At 42.6% G+C, this 15,029-nt stretch overlaps 1 protein-coding gene across 2 annotated transcripts in view; it reads right to left on the minus strand.

Annotated features, from left to right (window-relative positions):
- Positions 1-7,144, minus strand: part of Ndfip1 (Nedd4 family interacting protein 1) — a 41,011-nt gene extending 33,867 nt beyond the window's left edge. The window contains exon 1 of one of the 2 annotated variants that reach the window (XM_035440160.1): positions 6,891-7,144. In XM_035440160.1, coding sequence (XP_035296051.1) covers positions 6,891-6,953 — 63 coding nt within the window. In that variant the 5' untranslated portion in view covers positions 6,954-7,144. The remainder of the gene's footprint in view (positions 1-6,890) is intronic. The other variant, XM_027398022.2, reaches the window with a different exon arrangement.
- Positions 7,145-15,029: the final 7,885 nt, after the last annotated feature.

Here is a 15,029-nt window from a genome sequence, read left to right on the forward strand (position 1 = left end):
AATATGTACGTTCAGGACCAGCCGTGACCAGTCCTTGGAACAGGATTCCCTAGGGCAGCTCAACTGAGTCTTGGTTTCTGTCCAAACCAGGAAGTTTTGTTCTGTTTACGGAGCACGGAGTGATGAAGCCAATAAATCTCCCCTGTAAATGTAATGACCAGTAGACCCAGCCAGAAGGCAAGAATGGATCAAGAATCTACCAGTGCCACAAAAAAAAAAAAAAAAAAAAAAAAAAAAAAAAAAAATGACGCAGAGAACAAAGCTTGCCAAGTGTTTGCCAATTCAAAAACAAAGGACAGTCACAGTTCTGTGGTTCCTGACATTTACAAATCCTATTTCCATATTGCTAACAGATTCAAAGAGAGCTCTCAAGGCTGGTAAGATGGCTCATCGTGTAAAAGGCACTAGTCACCAAGCCTGACAACATGAATTCCATCTCCAGGAACTACACAGGAGGAGAAAACCTAACCCTGAAAGTTGTCCTCTGATCTCTACCCACACCCACAAATAAAAAAGTAAATCTAATGTTTTTTAAGCTCTCATGATACTGACCTCATGTGACCTCATGTGAAATACCATTCTTTTCTCCGTTTCACATAATATTTGTAAATGAAATACAATTTACAGCTAGGCACAGTGTCCGTAACCTTAGCTCTTTGGAGACTAAGGCAGGAAGGACTGTTGCAAGTTCAAGGCTAGCCTGAGCTACACAGAAAGTTCCAGGTCAGCTTGGGCTACGGTGTAAGACTCTGTTGTCTCCAAACATAAAAAAAAAAAACAAGAGAAATTATGATTGATCCAAAATGAAAATTCTGGATCCAGGAATATAAATAAAATTGGCTACTGGTAGGTATTTATTGAGTGCAGGTAATGGATTCCATAAGGTTTATCATACTATCCTACTTTTTATGTATTTGAAATACTAATAAAAAGTTGAGCCAGGCATAGTGGTACAGTCCTTTTAATCCCAGCACTTGGGAGGCAAAGGCAGGCAGGTCTGTCTGTGAGTTCAACGACAGTCTGGTGGTCTACATAGCAAGTGCTAAGACATCCGAGACTATATACTGAGACCTTGTCTCAAAAAAATAAAAAAGCTGAAAATACAAATACCATTAAGAAATAATTTCAGGGGGCCAGAGAGATGGCTCAGTGGTTAAGAGCACTGGCTGCTCTTCCAAAGGTCATGGGCTAAATTCCCAGCACCTACATGGCAGCTCATAACTGTAACTCCAGTTCCAGGGGATCTGATACTCTCAGATAGACATGTATGCAGGCAAAACACCAATGCACATAAATTAAAAAAAAAAATAATAGTATTTATAGGCCAGGTGTTGTGGTACATATCTTTAGTTCCAATTTATAGGTAGCAGAGATAGTCAGAGCTCAGTAAGTTCAAAGCTAACTGGATCTACATAGAGAGTTCTAGACTAGCCTGTCTCATAACAATTACAAATAGCATCTCTCCAAAGACAGTATACAAAAGTCAATGCAATGTTTAGGAAACAGAAATCAATACTATAAGGAGATGCCTTTACAACCAACAAACAGATGCCTACTATCAAGAAACCAGAACAGGACTGGTGCAGAACTCAAGTGGGTAGTGATTGCCAGTCATGAACAAAGCCTGACTTCTATCGCAGGCACTACCAAAAACAAAACAACAACAACAACAACAACAACAAAACAGAAACTGTTGTTGAGAATATGAAAAAACTAGAATCTTTGTACAATGCTGGCAACAATTCAAGATGGTGTGGCTGCTATGGGTAACAGAATAGTAGTTCTAAGAAAACTTATAAAAATAGTTGCCAAACCATCTAGGAACTCCACTTCTGGGTATATTCTCATAAAACTCAAAAGTAAGGACCAAGAGATATGTGTATACCCATATTCTCAGTGCATTATGCATGAAGACCTAATGTCCACCAGCAAATGAATTTATTTTCAAAAATGTAGCATAGGCAGGTCTGGTGCCATTGGCCTCTAATCTTAGCTCTTGGGAGGTGGAAGCAGGAGGATAAGGAGTTCAAGATACGCCTCTGTGTGTGTGTGTGTGTGTGTGTGTGTGTGTGTGTGTGTGTGTATGTGTGGTGTTGTATAAATCGAGGTCAGGCCTTGATACAAGAGATCCCATCTCAAAACAAAAAAGAAAGTATAAACAAAATATTGTTCAGCCTTAGAAATTCTGGCACCTACCATATGGATAAATCTTGGCAACATGCAGCTGGGCGTTGGTGGCGCATGCCTTTAATCCCAGCACTCAGGAGGCAGAGAAAGGCAGATCTCTGTGAGTTTGAGACCAGCCTGGTCTCCAGAGCGAGTGCCAGGATAGGCTCCAAAGCTACACAGAAAAACCCTGTCTCAAAAAAAAACCAAAAAAAAAAAAAAAAAATCTTGGTAACACGCCACATGAAAAAAGACAGTTACGAAAGTATAAATAGCTGATTGCACTTACACTAGTATCTAGTTGACACAGGCTGGAATAAGCAAGATGGAGCATTGCTTAATGGGTACTAGACACAGGCTGCTTTCACACACATGTGAATGCACTTAATGCTGGCAGACTTTGTACTGAATGCTTAGGGTCCGAGGTGCTCAGTGACAGAGCACATGGTCACCATGTATTAAAGCTCTAGGTTCAATCCCTAGCACCAAAAGAAGCAAGGGGATGAAAAACTAATGTGGTATGTTTTATTGTTTATTTTACACAATTCTAAAACATTTCAAAGAAACAAGTTATCTATCTTCCGTAAACAATCTACCTATGTTTGTTTCAAGTAGGATCTCACTATGTAATCCAGCAGGCACAGAGGTCACAATCCTCCGGCCTCAGCTCTGGAACACTGAAATCACAAGAGTGCACCAACCACTGTGTCCCTCTTCAAGGACTTTCATTAAGTTTTCTTTGATGACTAACCATTTGGCCACAAATACAACAAATAATCTTTAAAAATGACAAGACTCAGAGATAACCTAAGATGTAACTATAGCTTCTGAAACTTCCTAACCAATATGCAAAAAACAATCACATGGGCACTACCTAGACCTTTCTTCCAAGATTCCAACTTCACCACATACATGGTTTCACTTGTTAGAAAGGTGATACTCCCTAATCCATTCCCTAATCTGTTAAAATGCCCTTCCAGAATACTCAAGGAACTTAACCCAAAAAGCTCATGCCTATGCCTGGCTAATGATGTCATCTGAATGCTATACAAACTTACTGGTGATGACTGCAAAATAGGCAACTTCCTCAGCAGGCAACAAGTTATGTTCTCAAACAGCACATTCTGTGTTTTTTTTTGTTTTTTTTTTTTTTTTTTTTTTTTTAAGAGTATATTGAAGCACTGTCCATTTACATAGGATCCAAACCCAATTTTTTTTTTTTTGAAACAGGGTTTCTCTGTGTAACTGCCCTGGCTGTCCTAGAACTTGCTTTGTAGACCAGGCTGGCCTTGAACTTACAGAGATCGGCCTGTCTCTACCTCCTGAGCACTGGAATCAAGGCATGTACCACCATCATCTTGCTCAAATCCAAGTATCTTAAGGTATCTGGCATGAGGTGGCAAAATTCATGATATAGATGCAAAGATCTATTGCAATAAGGAAAATGGATGACCAGCAATTAATGTCCTCCGAGCTAGCCACAGCTGGGATTAAGCCCACCTACACCTTCCTGAAACACTGTTCCATATATTTGGATACAGTCTCAGTTTTAAAACTGCAAAAATTGAGGGGTGGAGAATCATACTACATGGAAACTAAGCCCAGCCTATCTATAAATTGTCACTATAAATTTGAGTTGCATACAAATGTGCACACATTAATAAAAACCTATAAAAGCAAAGGAAGCCAGCAGTGTTAGCATTTCTGAATGAATCACAAAGCTCCCCATTACAGTCACTTAGCTGGAGGACCACCTCAGTTAGATTAACCAGATCAAAAGAAGTCAGAACAGCCTCAAGAGCAGCAAGTTCCTATCAAGTGGCCTGGACAATTCACCAGCATTCTATAATTCAAAAGCCTTTTAAGTATGTATAGTCTCTGATCACACACTACAAAGGAACAGTTACAGATGTGTGGAAAACAAACCTCAATGAATGAAAAAAATTATAAATATTCTTAGAGACTACTTGTAGGTAATTAAGTTATGGCTCAGCCATGCAAATTACATGCCATACAGGCATTAAAAATGGCTGACAGAGGGGCTAGAAATATAGTGCAGTGGTACAGGGTTTACCTAGAAAGTGTAAGGCCCTAGGTTACATGTAGGCCCTACTCAGCACTGATAAAAAAAAAAAAAAGAAAACCAGGAGATATAAAAATGCAATTTTATTAATAAGTGTGTGCCTTTGTACATAATATGTGCAAGATCACACACATGAAAGTGAATCCAAGTGTGATTAGAAGCCGATGAAACTGCATGAATGTATAAAGATGTGCTATATAGACATGCATGAATACATAGTATATATGGACACATATGTATCTGCTAATAGACACAGCCTGTCTTAGGACCATTATGTAGTTAAGTATACAAATTCTCTTGTAACCACAATTTAGCAGCTTTGTGAACTTGAACAAGTCACTGGAAACGTTAGAGACTTGACTTGTATAAAATGTCATCTATAAACTGGGTGGTCTTGGTGCATGCCTTTAATCCCAGCTCTTGGGAGGCAGAGCAGGTGGCTCTCTGAGTGCCATACTAGCCTGGTCTACAAGATCTAGTTCCAGGACAGGCTCCAAAGCTACACATAGAAACCCTGTCTCAAAAAACTAAAAAAGTTTAAATGTCATCTATAAAAGGAAAACAAACCTTGACTCACAAAGGTGTTGTAAGGGCTCAATGAAGATGGATTTTTTTGTTTTGTTGTTTTGTTTTGTTTGTTCAGACAGGGTTTCTCTGTGAACCAGTCCTGGCTGTCCTGGAACTCACTTTGTAGACCAGGCTGGCCGCCCCGCCTCCAGAGTGCTGGGAATAAAGGCGTGCACCACCACCGCCAGGCTAAATGAAGATGGATTTAAACTGAGTTCTGCTGTGACTGGTATACAGTAATTCAGCACTAGCACTCCTTATCTGTACACATGGACAATGATCACTCTATTTTATATCTATATAGCTCTAATCCACACAAATATATACCCACCCATGCATTAACTTTGCTTATCTTTAGGAACAAATTTCTGTCTTTGACTTTTTGTTCTTTCATATTTTATCCTTTTTTCTATGTAGATTTTTTCATGTTTTATTGAAATTATTTCTTCCAATTTATTTTGTGGTTGTTGAAGCAGGGTCTTCCTATACCTCAGGCTGCTTGCAACTAGTTTGGCAGTCCAGGCTGGCCTTAAACTCTTGATTTTCCTGCCTGTCTACCAACTGCTAGGATTGTAGACATGAGCCACCACACCCAGTAAAATAATTACTTTTAGAGTAATGATATAAAAATGGCCCATCTCTAACGTATCTAAATTCTGCATAATCAAAAAGTCACTAAACACAACAAAAGCATTATTTTAATAACTGACAAATTTTCTGTATTCTAGCAGTAAACCAGCATTTCCCGGTAGCTCAGTAAGATGGCAGTACAAAGAAAACCTACAGCTCTTCTGTCTGTTCGCCTATCCAAATCGGGATGAAAAGACTGACATTATAAGGTTCAGGGGATTTGTAAACTGGTTGATGAAAGACTGTGACTCGAATTTATTAAAGCAGGGAAGCACCCAGAGTCTCATCCAAGGTCATAGGATAAAGACTATGAAGACATAAAGATTAGACTGCACCGCCACAATTTGGGGTGTTTATGAGATCAAGAGGCTAAATCCTTAACTAGTCATTTCAGGAGTCCGGGCGGGGGCGGGGGCGGGAGCGGGAGCGGGGGCGTGAAGGAGGGCGGATTACCACACACAGCTGAAGACAGCAAAACAAACCAGTAACCGACCGCGCCAGGTTAATCTACAACACGCTTTAATTGTACTGGTTTTATTTCTACAACGTAGTAAACGTAGATCACTTAAATCACGCCATTTTATGCCGAAAAAGCAGGATTGACATTTTTGTATGCAAGTTAGGCTTAAAACATTTAAAATTTGACAAAACCGAAGCAGTTGTCCGCGATGCAGTCAACAACTCTCTGGCCCAACTCCCACAATTACGAGATGTTTTCGATTAATCTATTTCCCCCCCAAAGTCTCTAAATTCCCGAGAAAACCCACAGACCCGGAGGAGGTAAAAATCTCTTTTCCCTGGGGCCTCAATTTACAGAATCACACAGCCGATAATAATCCAATCATCTGGATATATTTCCTCCCTAGATACGCTATTAAATCTCTTAAAACGTCATTTCCAAGCGAGCAAAATACACCCGGGTACACGCCCTGCAGCCTCACCGTAGCCCTACATTTTGGGGCCTCTTCCAAATCGATTGGAAGCTGCGAGCTCGTCTCTCGCTTCATTTTTTGACTAGAGTTTTACAAGGGAACGAGGGGGATGGGTTTGGACAGAAACGAGGCTCTGAAGCCCTGAGTAATCGCACCTCGCTGCGGACAGCCGGCGGCGGCAGCACCGGCGATAATGATCTTTTCTTCTGAACCCATTTCCTTTACCTTTTCGGCTTAATTTTTTCCCCTCCCCCTGATTTTCCAATGACATCAAACCAACGCCGAGAGAAGAACGGATGCCTCCAGGTCGGAGCCCCCAGAGCGCCACTAGTTCGGCCTCCGGGCCCCGCCCGACCTGGGAAGCAGGGTTAACGAGGTCCCTCCCTGCCCGGCTGGCCAGGGCCGCGACAGGCCCAGGCCCCGAGGTCCGGCCCAGGCCCGGCGCGGCCTGCAAAGCCCTGGCGTCGAGTGGCCGGCGGAAGACGGGGCGGGGCGAGCCCAGGGCGGCTCACCTGCTGGTACCCGGTGCCGCAGGCCGGCTCCACAGCCGCCAGCGCGGCCAACGCCAACGCCATGGCGCAGCGGGCCTCAGGGAAGGACGGCGAACGGGCGAGCTGAAGGGACGCGGACGCCGCGGCCGAGGATCGTCGGAAGGCCGAGAGGTACGTGCCGCGGCGTGCGGATGCTCGCTGCTAGCGCTGGGACGCTCTCCTCAGGCACTGAGCGCCGCCGCCGTGGATCCGCCGCGGCCCCTGGGGAGGAGGCGGGGACGACGACGACGACGACAACGACGACGACGACGACGCTGCGCCGCCGCCCCGCCTCCTCTGCGCCCCGCCCCGCCCTGCCCCGCCGCCCCGCCCCGCCCGGACCTCTCCTAGTCACCGATCCGCCTTCATGCAGACTTGAGGGTCCTATCCATCCCCTTCCTAGCTTCCATCCTCAGATGTCAGACGTCAACCAGCCATAGAGCAGGGACCTCATCCCGCCTGTCAAGACCCTTAGGGTGTATGTAAATTCTAGGATATAAGTAAATTCATCTTTAAATACCTCAAATAAAGTTTTATTGTAACACAGCCTCTTGTGTGACCCACAAACTCTAAAGAATGTACTGCCTTACCCTTTATAGAAAAAAAAAGATTAAGACCCAAAATCTTACACTGGTTATTTATAATAAAGCCTAATGTATGTGGCCGATTAGTGGATCTTCTGAGGAAGTGGTGTGAAAGTCAAAAACGTGAAGGATTTTATCCAGATAGCAGGAACATGTGTGTGCTGAGGCCATGATGAGCTAGCCTCACAGAATGAAAGGCTCTCAGCCCTTGGGTGGAGGAGTTACTATAAGCAGTGTTTCACAGACGAGGAAGTTGTGTTTGAGGATTCACTGTTTACACACCTACCCTGAGCTGATGAAGGAAAAACTGGAAAGCAAGCCAGCTTTCTTAACCATAATCACAGTTTAAATTATAAGCTTTGTGGAGACAAGAGTGTCTCTCAGGTGTGAGAGCCAAAGTTACGTTTTAAGTCTAAATTACTGTGCCTAAGAGATCCATGAAACACAAATGCCTCTGATCTGCAAGCCCCTTGCCCAAGGACAGATAGTTCCTGAAATGCTGGAGGCTATTGTTTAGGGGAGTCGCATGTTTTCACTCCCCTAAACAAGTTTGTTTGACCCATCTGCACAGATGTGCCTGATCACATGTGGGCAGGAGGTTCATAGGCAGGAAATACATCAGGATGTATGCTTGCCCTTTAATGGACCTGATGGGAAACACTTTAAGACCCTGCAAAGTGTGACTGGAGGCCATTTTCTGGAAAACCAGAGATGGACGTGGCCACCTGGCCAGTATTTAATTAAAGCTTGCTTCAAATTTGACTTTGAACTGTGATGGTGGTCTTATTCTTGACCAGCCAGATTAACAGACTTTCCATTTTCTACAGCAAATGAACAGTACAGCTGCATTACAGGCAGTTCAGGGGGCTGTTTCTTTCTTTCTTTCCTTCCTTCCTTCCTTCCTTTCTTTCTTTTTTTCTTTCTTTCTTTCATCCCATCCAGCCACCTAGAATCACTTCTAAGCATGCATTTAACACAGAAGGCAGATAGGAGAAAATCCTTCAGTCCTTCTAAGCATGTTGCAATTACTGTTTTTTTTTTAATTGTCTTTCCAAGTTAGTACTCTGCAGTTCGTTATAATAATAGGGCTATCTTAGCCTCTAATTTTGAAGTTTAGATATATCTTTATGTGTTAGTTATATTTTTAAAACATAGCTGTTTTGAACTATGCAAAGATTTCCATGAATAGGAGTGCATGATAAATAAAAATTCATGGGACAGTGGCAGCTCACTCCTTTAATCCTAGTACTCAGGAGGCAGAAGCAGGCAGACTCTGTGAGTTCGAGGCCAGTCTGGTCTACAGAGTGAGTTCCAAGACAGGCTCCAAAGTAATAAAAACAAATAAACAAAACAAAACAAAAGGAAAAGAAAGAAAGAAAGAAAGAAAGAAAGAAAGTTCTATAGAGATGAAGAAATGGCTCAGCCGTTAAGAGCCTTGGCTGTTCTTTCAAGGGACCCAGGTTCAATCCCCAGCACCCACACAGTAAGAACATCTATAACTCCAGGTCTAGGAGATCTGACTCCTCTTTTAGCCTCTAAGGGCACTGCAGACACATGGTACATAGACATACATGCAGGGAACACACACATACACACGAAAACATTTTTAAATTAAATTTGAGGGCTGGAGAGATGGCTCAGAGGTTAAGAGCACTGACTGCATTTCCAGAGGACCTGGGTTCAATTCTCAGCACCTACATGGCAGCTTACAACTGCATGCAACTCCAAGATTTGACAGCCTCACACAGACATACATGCAGACAAGCACCAATGCACATAAAAATAAATAAATATTAAATTTGAATAAAGTCTAAATACATATTTTTCACTCTGTCTCTTTCCACATCCAGGCCCCTATACTATATAGCTCCCTATTTCTAAGTATTAGCATTGAATAATTATTTTACAAGCTGAGAGAGAACATACTTAGCAACATGCTAAGCTGAGAGGTCTGCTAGGCTGCTTGTTCCCTTTCTCTTTTATTTTTCCCTTTCCTCTTCAGTGCTGGGAACTGAAGCCAGTGCCTTGAACATACAGGGCAAGCACTCACTATCTTTGAGCAGCATGTCAAATCCAGAAAGACAAATTTTAAATGTTATTTGCCGAAGTGAACCAGACAAACATAATGTTCTTCCATGTGGTCTTATATAAGGAAGGGGTAAAAGTTTGACTTGAAATTCAAAAACATATATCATCAGTGGAAAATAGAAATCAGGCCACTTTGTCTAAATTTATAAGTAACAAGGGATAAAAAAGCATATGTCTGTCCTGTCACATATGGCTATTGCAGCAACTGCCATCATCGAGAAGGCTTTCTCTGGAGGAGGGAGTTGCTGTTCTTCATCTCTTATTCTCCCTTAATACCTGTGTACTGCTTGCATGTGAACCCAGATAATAGCATACGATAAATGACGGCCTTTCTCACAGGAATTGCTCTCAAAAGCCAAAGAAAATTGATCTCTTGCTTCCAACACCCCCTCCCAACTCTTTTTTTGGTACCCTCAACCATAGTGTTTTGAGTAACAAATATTTTGGTCTCTCTATCTCCTTGGTTTTTCAAGACAGGGTTTCTGTATGTAATAGCTCTGGCTGTCCTGAAACTTGTTTTGTAGACCAGGCTGGCCTCTAACTCACAGAGATCCGCCTGCTTCTGCCTTCTGAGTGCTAGAATTAAAGGTGTGTGCCACCACTGCCTGGCTATCCCTAAGCTTTTAATACACAAGTTGAGATTATTTGTCTTCATTCAGTGAGTGTCTGAACTGAAAATTAAAAAACTTTGGAGACCAGCCTGATCCACAGACAGTTCCAGGACAGCCTCCAAAGCCACAGAGAAACTCTATCTCGACAAAACAAACAAACAAAAAACCTTTTCTCTCTTCCTGACTTTCCAATGACATCAAACCAAGCCTGAGGAAGAATGAATGCCTCTAGGTTAGAGCCACCAGAGTGTCCCAGGTCACTGCTGTATGAGGCCTCCAACTGACAACAGACTGCAGGAGAAAGAGGAGCAAGGAGGAGGCTGTGTTGCTTGCCCAGTGGATCCCTGCCTGGTACATGCCAAACAAACAGGGAGGGTAATCCAAAGCAGTGAAAATTGTACCGGGCTTCATCTCCAGATGTTGTCAAAACAACTTCCCTAAGAAAGTTATTCATTTCAGATTGCTGCACTTAGAAACTTATTTCCCGAGAGCCACAGTCATACATTCCATGAGCAATACTCTATGTGACTTGCTGACGTATCCATCCTAGGAGAGAAAGGAGACATTATGGAGAAATGGGAGCATAACTCATGTTGGCATTGCTCTCCCCCTTGAACTTAGGTAAAAATCTCTGGGATAGATGTGGTCTTCTGTCTTCAACATACACAGGATGCTTGGCCTAGACAGCACTCAGCTCCCTAAGTAGTTAAGTGTCTGTTCAATTTGTCCAAAGCCTTGTTAGTCTAGCATCTCATTTGGGGCCTTAGCTGCTGCAGCTAGTCTACAGGGCGCCCCCTGAGCCATGCAGTTTCATTTCTCCTGGCTGAGTGTTTTCTTTCAGTCACACTCCCTCAACATGAGTTTTAAGGGCAAGCGAAATTTCTTCACATTCCAAATAAAGAGGTTGGCCAACGGTGACCGATGCTATTGTAGAGCACTTCTTGGGTCTCAGAAGCTAACATACACCATCTCTCTAATCCTCATAACAAATATACTCAGCAAATGATGAGATTCAAGAAATTCATGATTCAAGAAATTCATGGCATTTGTTCAGCTTGGGATGGATAGGGCCAAAGGGAAGATTCAGATCTACCTGACTTAAAAACATGAGCACTGCTAAGTGCATACAAAGAAATACAGGACATTGAACGGCCAACCTTTGAGTCTTTACAGTGAAATAGAGTAGATAGTAAGCATACTTGTTGGTTTGTTTTGTTATTTGACACAGGGTTTCTCTGTGTATACCTGTGTGTCTCTGGATGTCCTGGAACTTGCTTTGTAGACCAGGCTCTCCTCAAACTCATAGAGATCTACCTGCCTCTGCCTCCTTAGTACTGGGATTAAGTTGGACACCACCATGCCCATCTTAGTAAGCACACACTTAAGATTATTTTTTTAAAGATTTTATTTATTTATTATGTATACAACATTCTGCTTCCATGTATATCTGCACACCAGAAGAGGGCACCAGATCTCATAATGGATGGTTGTGAGCCACCATGTGGTTGCTGGGAATTGAACTCAGGACCTCTGGAAGAGCAGTCGGTGCTCTTAACCTCTGAGCCATCTCTCCAGCCCCTTAAGATTATTTTTAATGTAAACATTCCAAGTTGGAGCTAAGACTACAGCTTGGTAATAGAGTGCTTGTATAGCATGATCGAGGGTTTAAGACTCAACAACACACACACACACAGTACTACTTAATTGCAATCCTGTTGAACTGAGGAATGGTGAAGGAAATTATGTGATCAGGTGGGATAATTAAGTAAGTACTGGAGTGAAAGAGTTTTAAATGAGAAGCAGGCTTTGCTGTGGTGGGAAAGGGGAGAGCATACCAAGTCATGGGTGTGCTTGCTTAGTTTAGCACTGAGCTTAGCGACCCTTTATGTAAAGGGACAAGTAGTAAATACTCTGGTTCTGTGGACCATAAACTGGCTATCACAGAGATTCTGTCATCACTGAATCACAATCACAGCCAAGGATGTTACCAAACAAACTGGCATGGCTGTTGCTATGGTTTGAATGTTGCCCCAAAGTCATTCCCCAGGCAGCTGTACTGGTACAGGCACAGTGGCACATGCCTGTAATCCCAGAATTTGAAGAGCTGAAGCAAAGGATCAGCACTCCAAAGCCAGTGTGAGCTGCATAACCAGAGCCTGTCTCCAAAGCCAAACAAAAGGTTATAAATGTTACAAATACACCATAGGTTTGACATAGTGTCAACTAGAAGCCGGGTTGATTACATAGTTGACAATGACCCTGAGAAGAATGAAATGAGAGATAACACCAAGACCAATGGAAAAATTTCTTCCACAAATCACTCACTCATATTCAAGCACAAATACAAAAAAAGGAGAATATTATACAAACACTAGAACTAATCCTTTATCTTAAACAAAGTATATGCTTTAGATTTGTTGAGTCTATGTTTATGAGTGTTTTGCTCACGTGTATGTCTGTGCACTACACCTGTGCCTGGTGTCCAGGGAGGTCAAATCCCCTGGAACTAGAGATATAGACTATAGCTGTGAGACAACATGTAGTTCCTAGAAATCTAATCCAGGTCCTCTGCAAAAACAAGTGCAAACCAGGTGTGGTGTTGTTCACCTTTTATCCTAGCACTCAGGAGGCAGAGAGAGAGAGGCAGGTGAATCTCTGTGGGTTCAAGGCCAGCCTGGTCTCCAAAGAGAGTTCCTGGTCTCCAAAGAGAGTTCTAGGACAGCCAGGGCTATGCTACACAGAGAAACCCTGCCTCAAAAAAGAACAAAAACAAAAACAAACAAACAAAAAAGAACAAGTGCTTTTAACCACTGAACCATCTCTCCAGACCACCAAGATTGGGTGTTCCTTCATCCCAATGATGCTACAATTGGACCATATGAGTTGCCACATTTGAGTATACAAATGTGCACTGTCCCAGCTCCAATGACAGACATCACATTGTATTCAAATGACATGTCCAACTCTGCATTTTCACAGAATACTACCTGTGCAGCTAAAAGCACTTACCCCATAAAATGTTTAAGTAATCCTTCCTCCTCTCCCTCCTACTCTTTCTGTTCCTCCTTTTTGTTTGTTTGTTTTGTTTTTGTTTTTTGAGACAGGGTTTCTCTGTGGAACAGCCCTAGCTGTTCTGGAATTAGCTCTGTAGAGCAGGCTGGCCTCAAACTCACAGAGATCTGTCTGCCTCTGCCTCCTGAGTGCTGGGATTAACGGCATGTGGCCCCCACCACCCTAGCCTCTTCCTCCTCTTTACCTTTCTCTTTTGTGTGTGTGTGTGTTTTGTTTGGTTTGTTTGGGGGTTGTTTTTTGTTTTTTTGGTTTTTTTTTCTTGAGACAGTATCTAGCTGCATCAATTTGGCTGACCTGGAACTCACAGGACAGGCTGGCTTTGAACTCACAGATATCCTCCTGCCTCCACTCTGAGGTGCTGAGATTACAGACATGCACCACCACACCTGGCTCTGAGTGATCCCTCTCCTATAAAAATGGCTTACTAGTTATTATGTAGTTAGGGGTTTAAAGAGACCAAAATATGCCACCTCAAAATATGCTTCTTTATGTTTTTTTTTTTTAATTCTCTGAGAGTGTGTGTACATGTATGTGTGCTATGGAACGTTAGTTTAACATGTGTTACATTTGTTTATGCTGTGGAATATTTGTTTAATTATGCAAAGATATGTTATATTCTTTTATGTTGCATTTGTTTAACTCTGTAAAATTGTGTTGCTTTGCCTGTCCAAAACACCTGATTGGTCTAATAAAGAGCTTAATGGCCAATAGCTAGGCAGGAGAGAGAAATAAGCAGGGCTGGCTTGCAGGGAGAATAAATAGAAGAGAAGAAGAAGAGTAAGGAGAGAGAAAAGAAGAAGGACAGGCTACCAGGGGCCAGCGACCCAGCCACATAGTCAGCCATGGAGTAAGAAGTAAAGAAAGGTATATGGAATAAGAGGAAGGTAAAAGCCCAGAGACAAAAAGTAGATAGGATAATTTAAGAAAAGCTGATTAGAAATAAGCCAAGCTAAGGCCAGGCATTCATAAAAAAAGAATAAATCTCCATGTATTTATTTGGGAGCTGTGTGGCAGGCCTCCAAAGAGTGAAGAGCTAAAAGAAATAAAAAACCAACTATGTGTGGTGTGGGGTGTATGTGTGTGCATGCACATACACCAACTTGAACTTATCCCATGCATATGGAGGCCAGAAGTTGCCTTCAGGTGTCTCTTTCCACTGCGCTCCATTATGCTTTTTGAGACAGAATCTTTCACCAACCTTGCTATTTTGGCTAGATTGGCTGGCCAGCAAGCCATAGGGACCCACCTGTCTCCACCTACCCCACTTGCCAGTGCTAGGGTTACAGATACACACCTCCATACCTGCCTTTATATAGGTGCTGGGGATCTGAATTCAGGTCTTCAGGATTGCACTGCAAGCATCTTACCAACTGAACAATGTCCCTAGCCCAAAATATGACTTTAAGTGAGGATTGTGTGGGGATCAGGCTATGCCCACATGCCCAAAGATAGTCTATATTCTATAAAACATCAATTTTTTTCCCCAAACTGTGCCTTGTCCTGAGAGGTTCCATTTTAAAAGCAGCAGTTGACTCTATTTTGAAGGTGTGGGATGACTGCTCCTGAGTGGACATGTGAACAGCACCATCTGTCTGGCACCACCCACATGGCGGAGACCAATAAATGACTTATTCCTGGGAGTAGAATGTTCTCTTTAAACTTATCTGCATGAGATGAGATTTCAGGGACAAATGTCTGTATTAAAATATCAAGAAAACCAAGCCCAAGAACTTATTGCACACACTAGACTAAGGTAAGTATGTGAC

This window comes from Cricetulus griseus, chromosome 2 (assembly GCF_003668045.3).
Source record: "Cricetulus griseus strain 17A/GY chromosome 2, alternate assembly CriGri-PICRH-1.0, whole genome shotgun sequence".
Classification (NCBI taxonomy): Eukaryota; Metazoa; Chordata; class Mammalia; order Rodentia; family Cricetidae; genus Cricetulus; species Cricetulus griseus.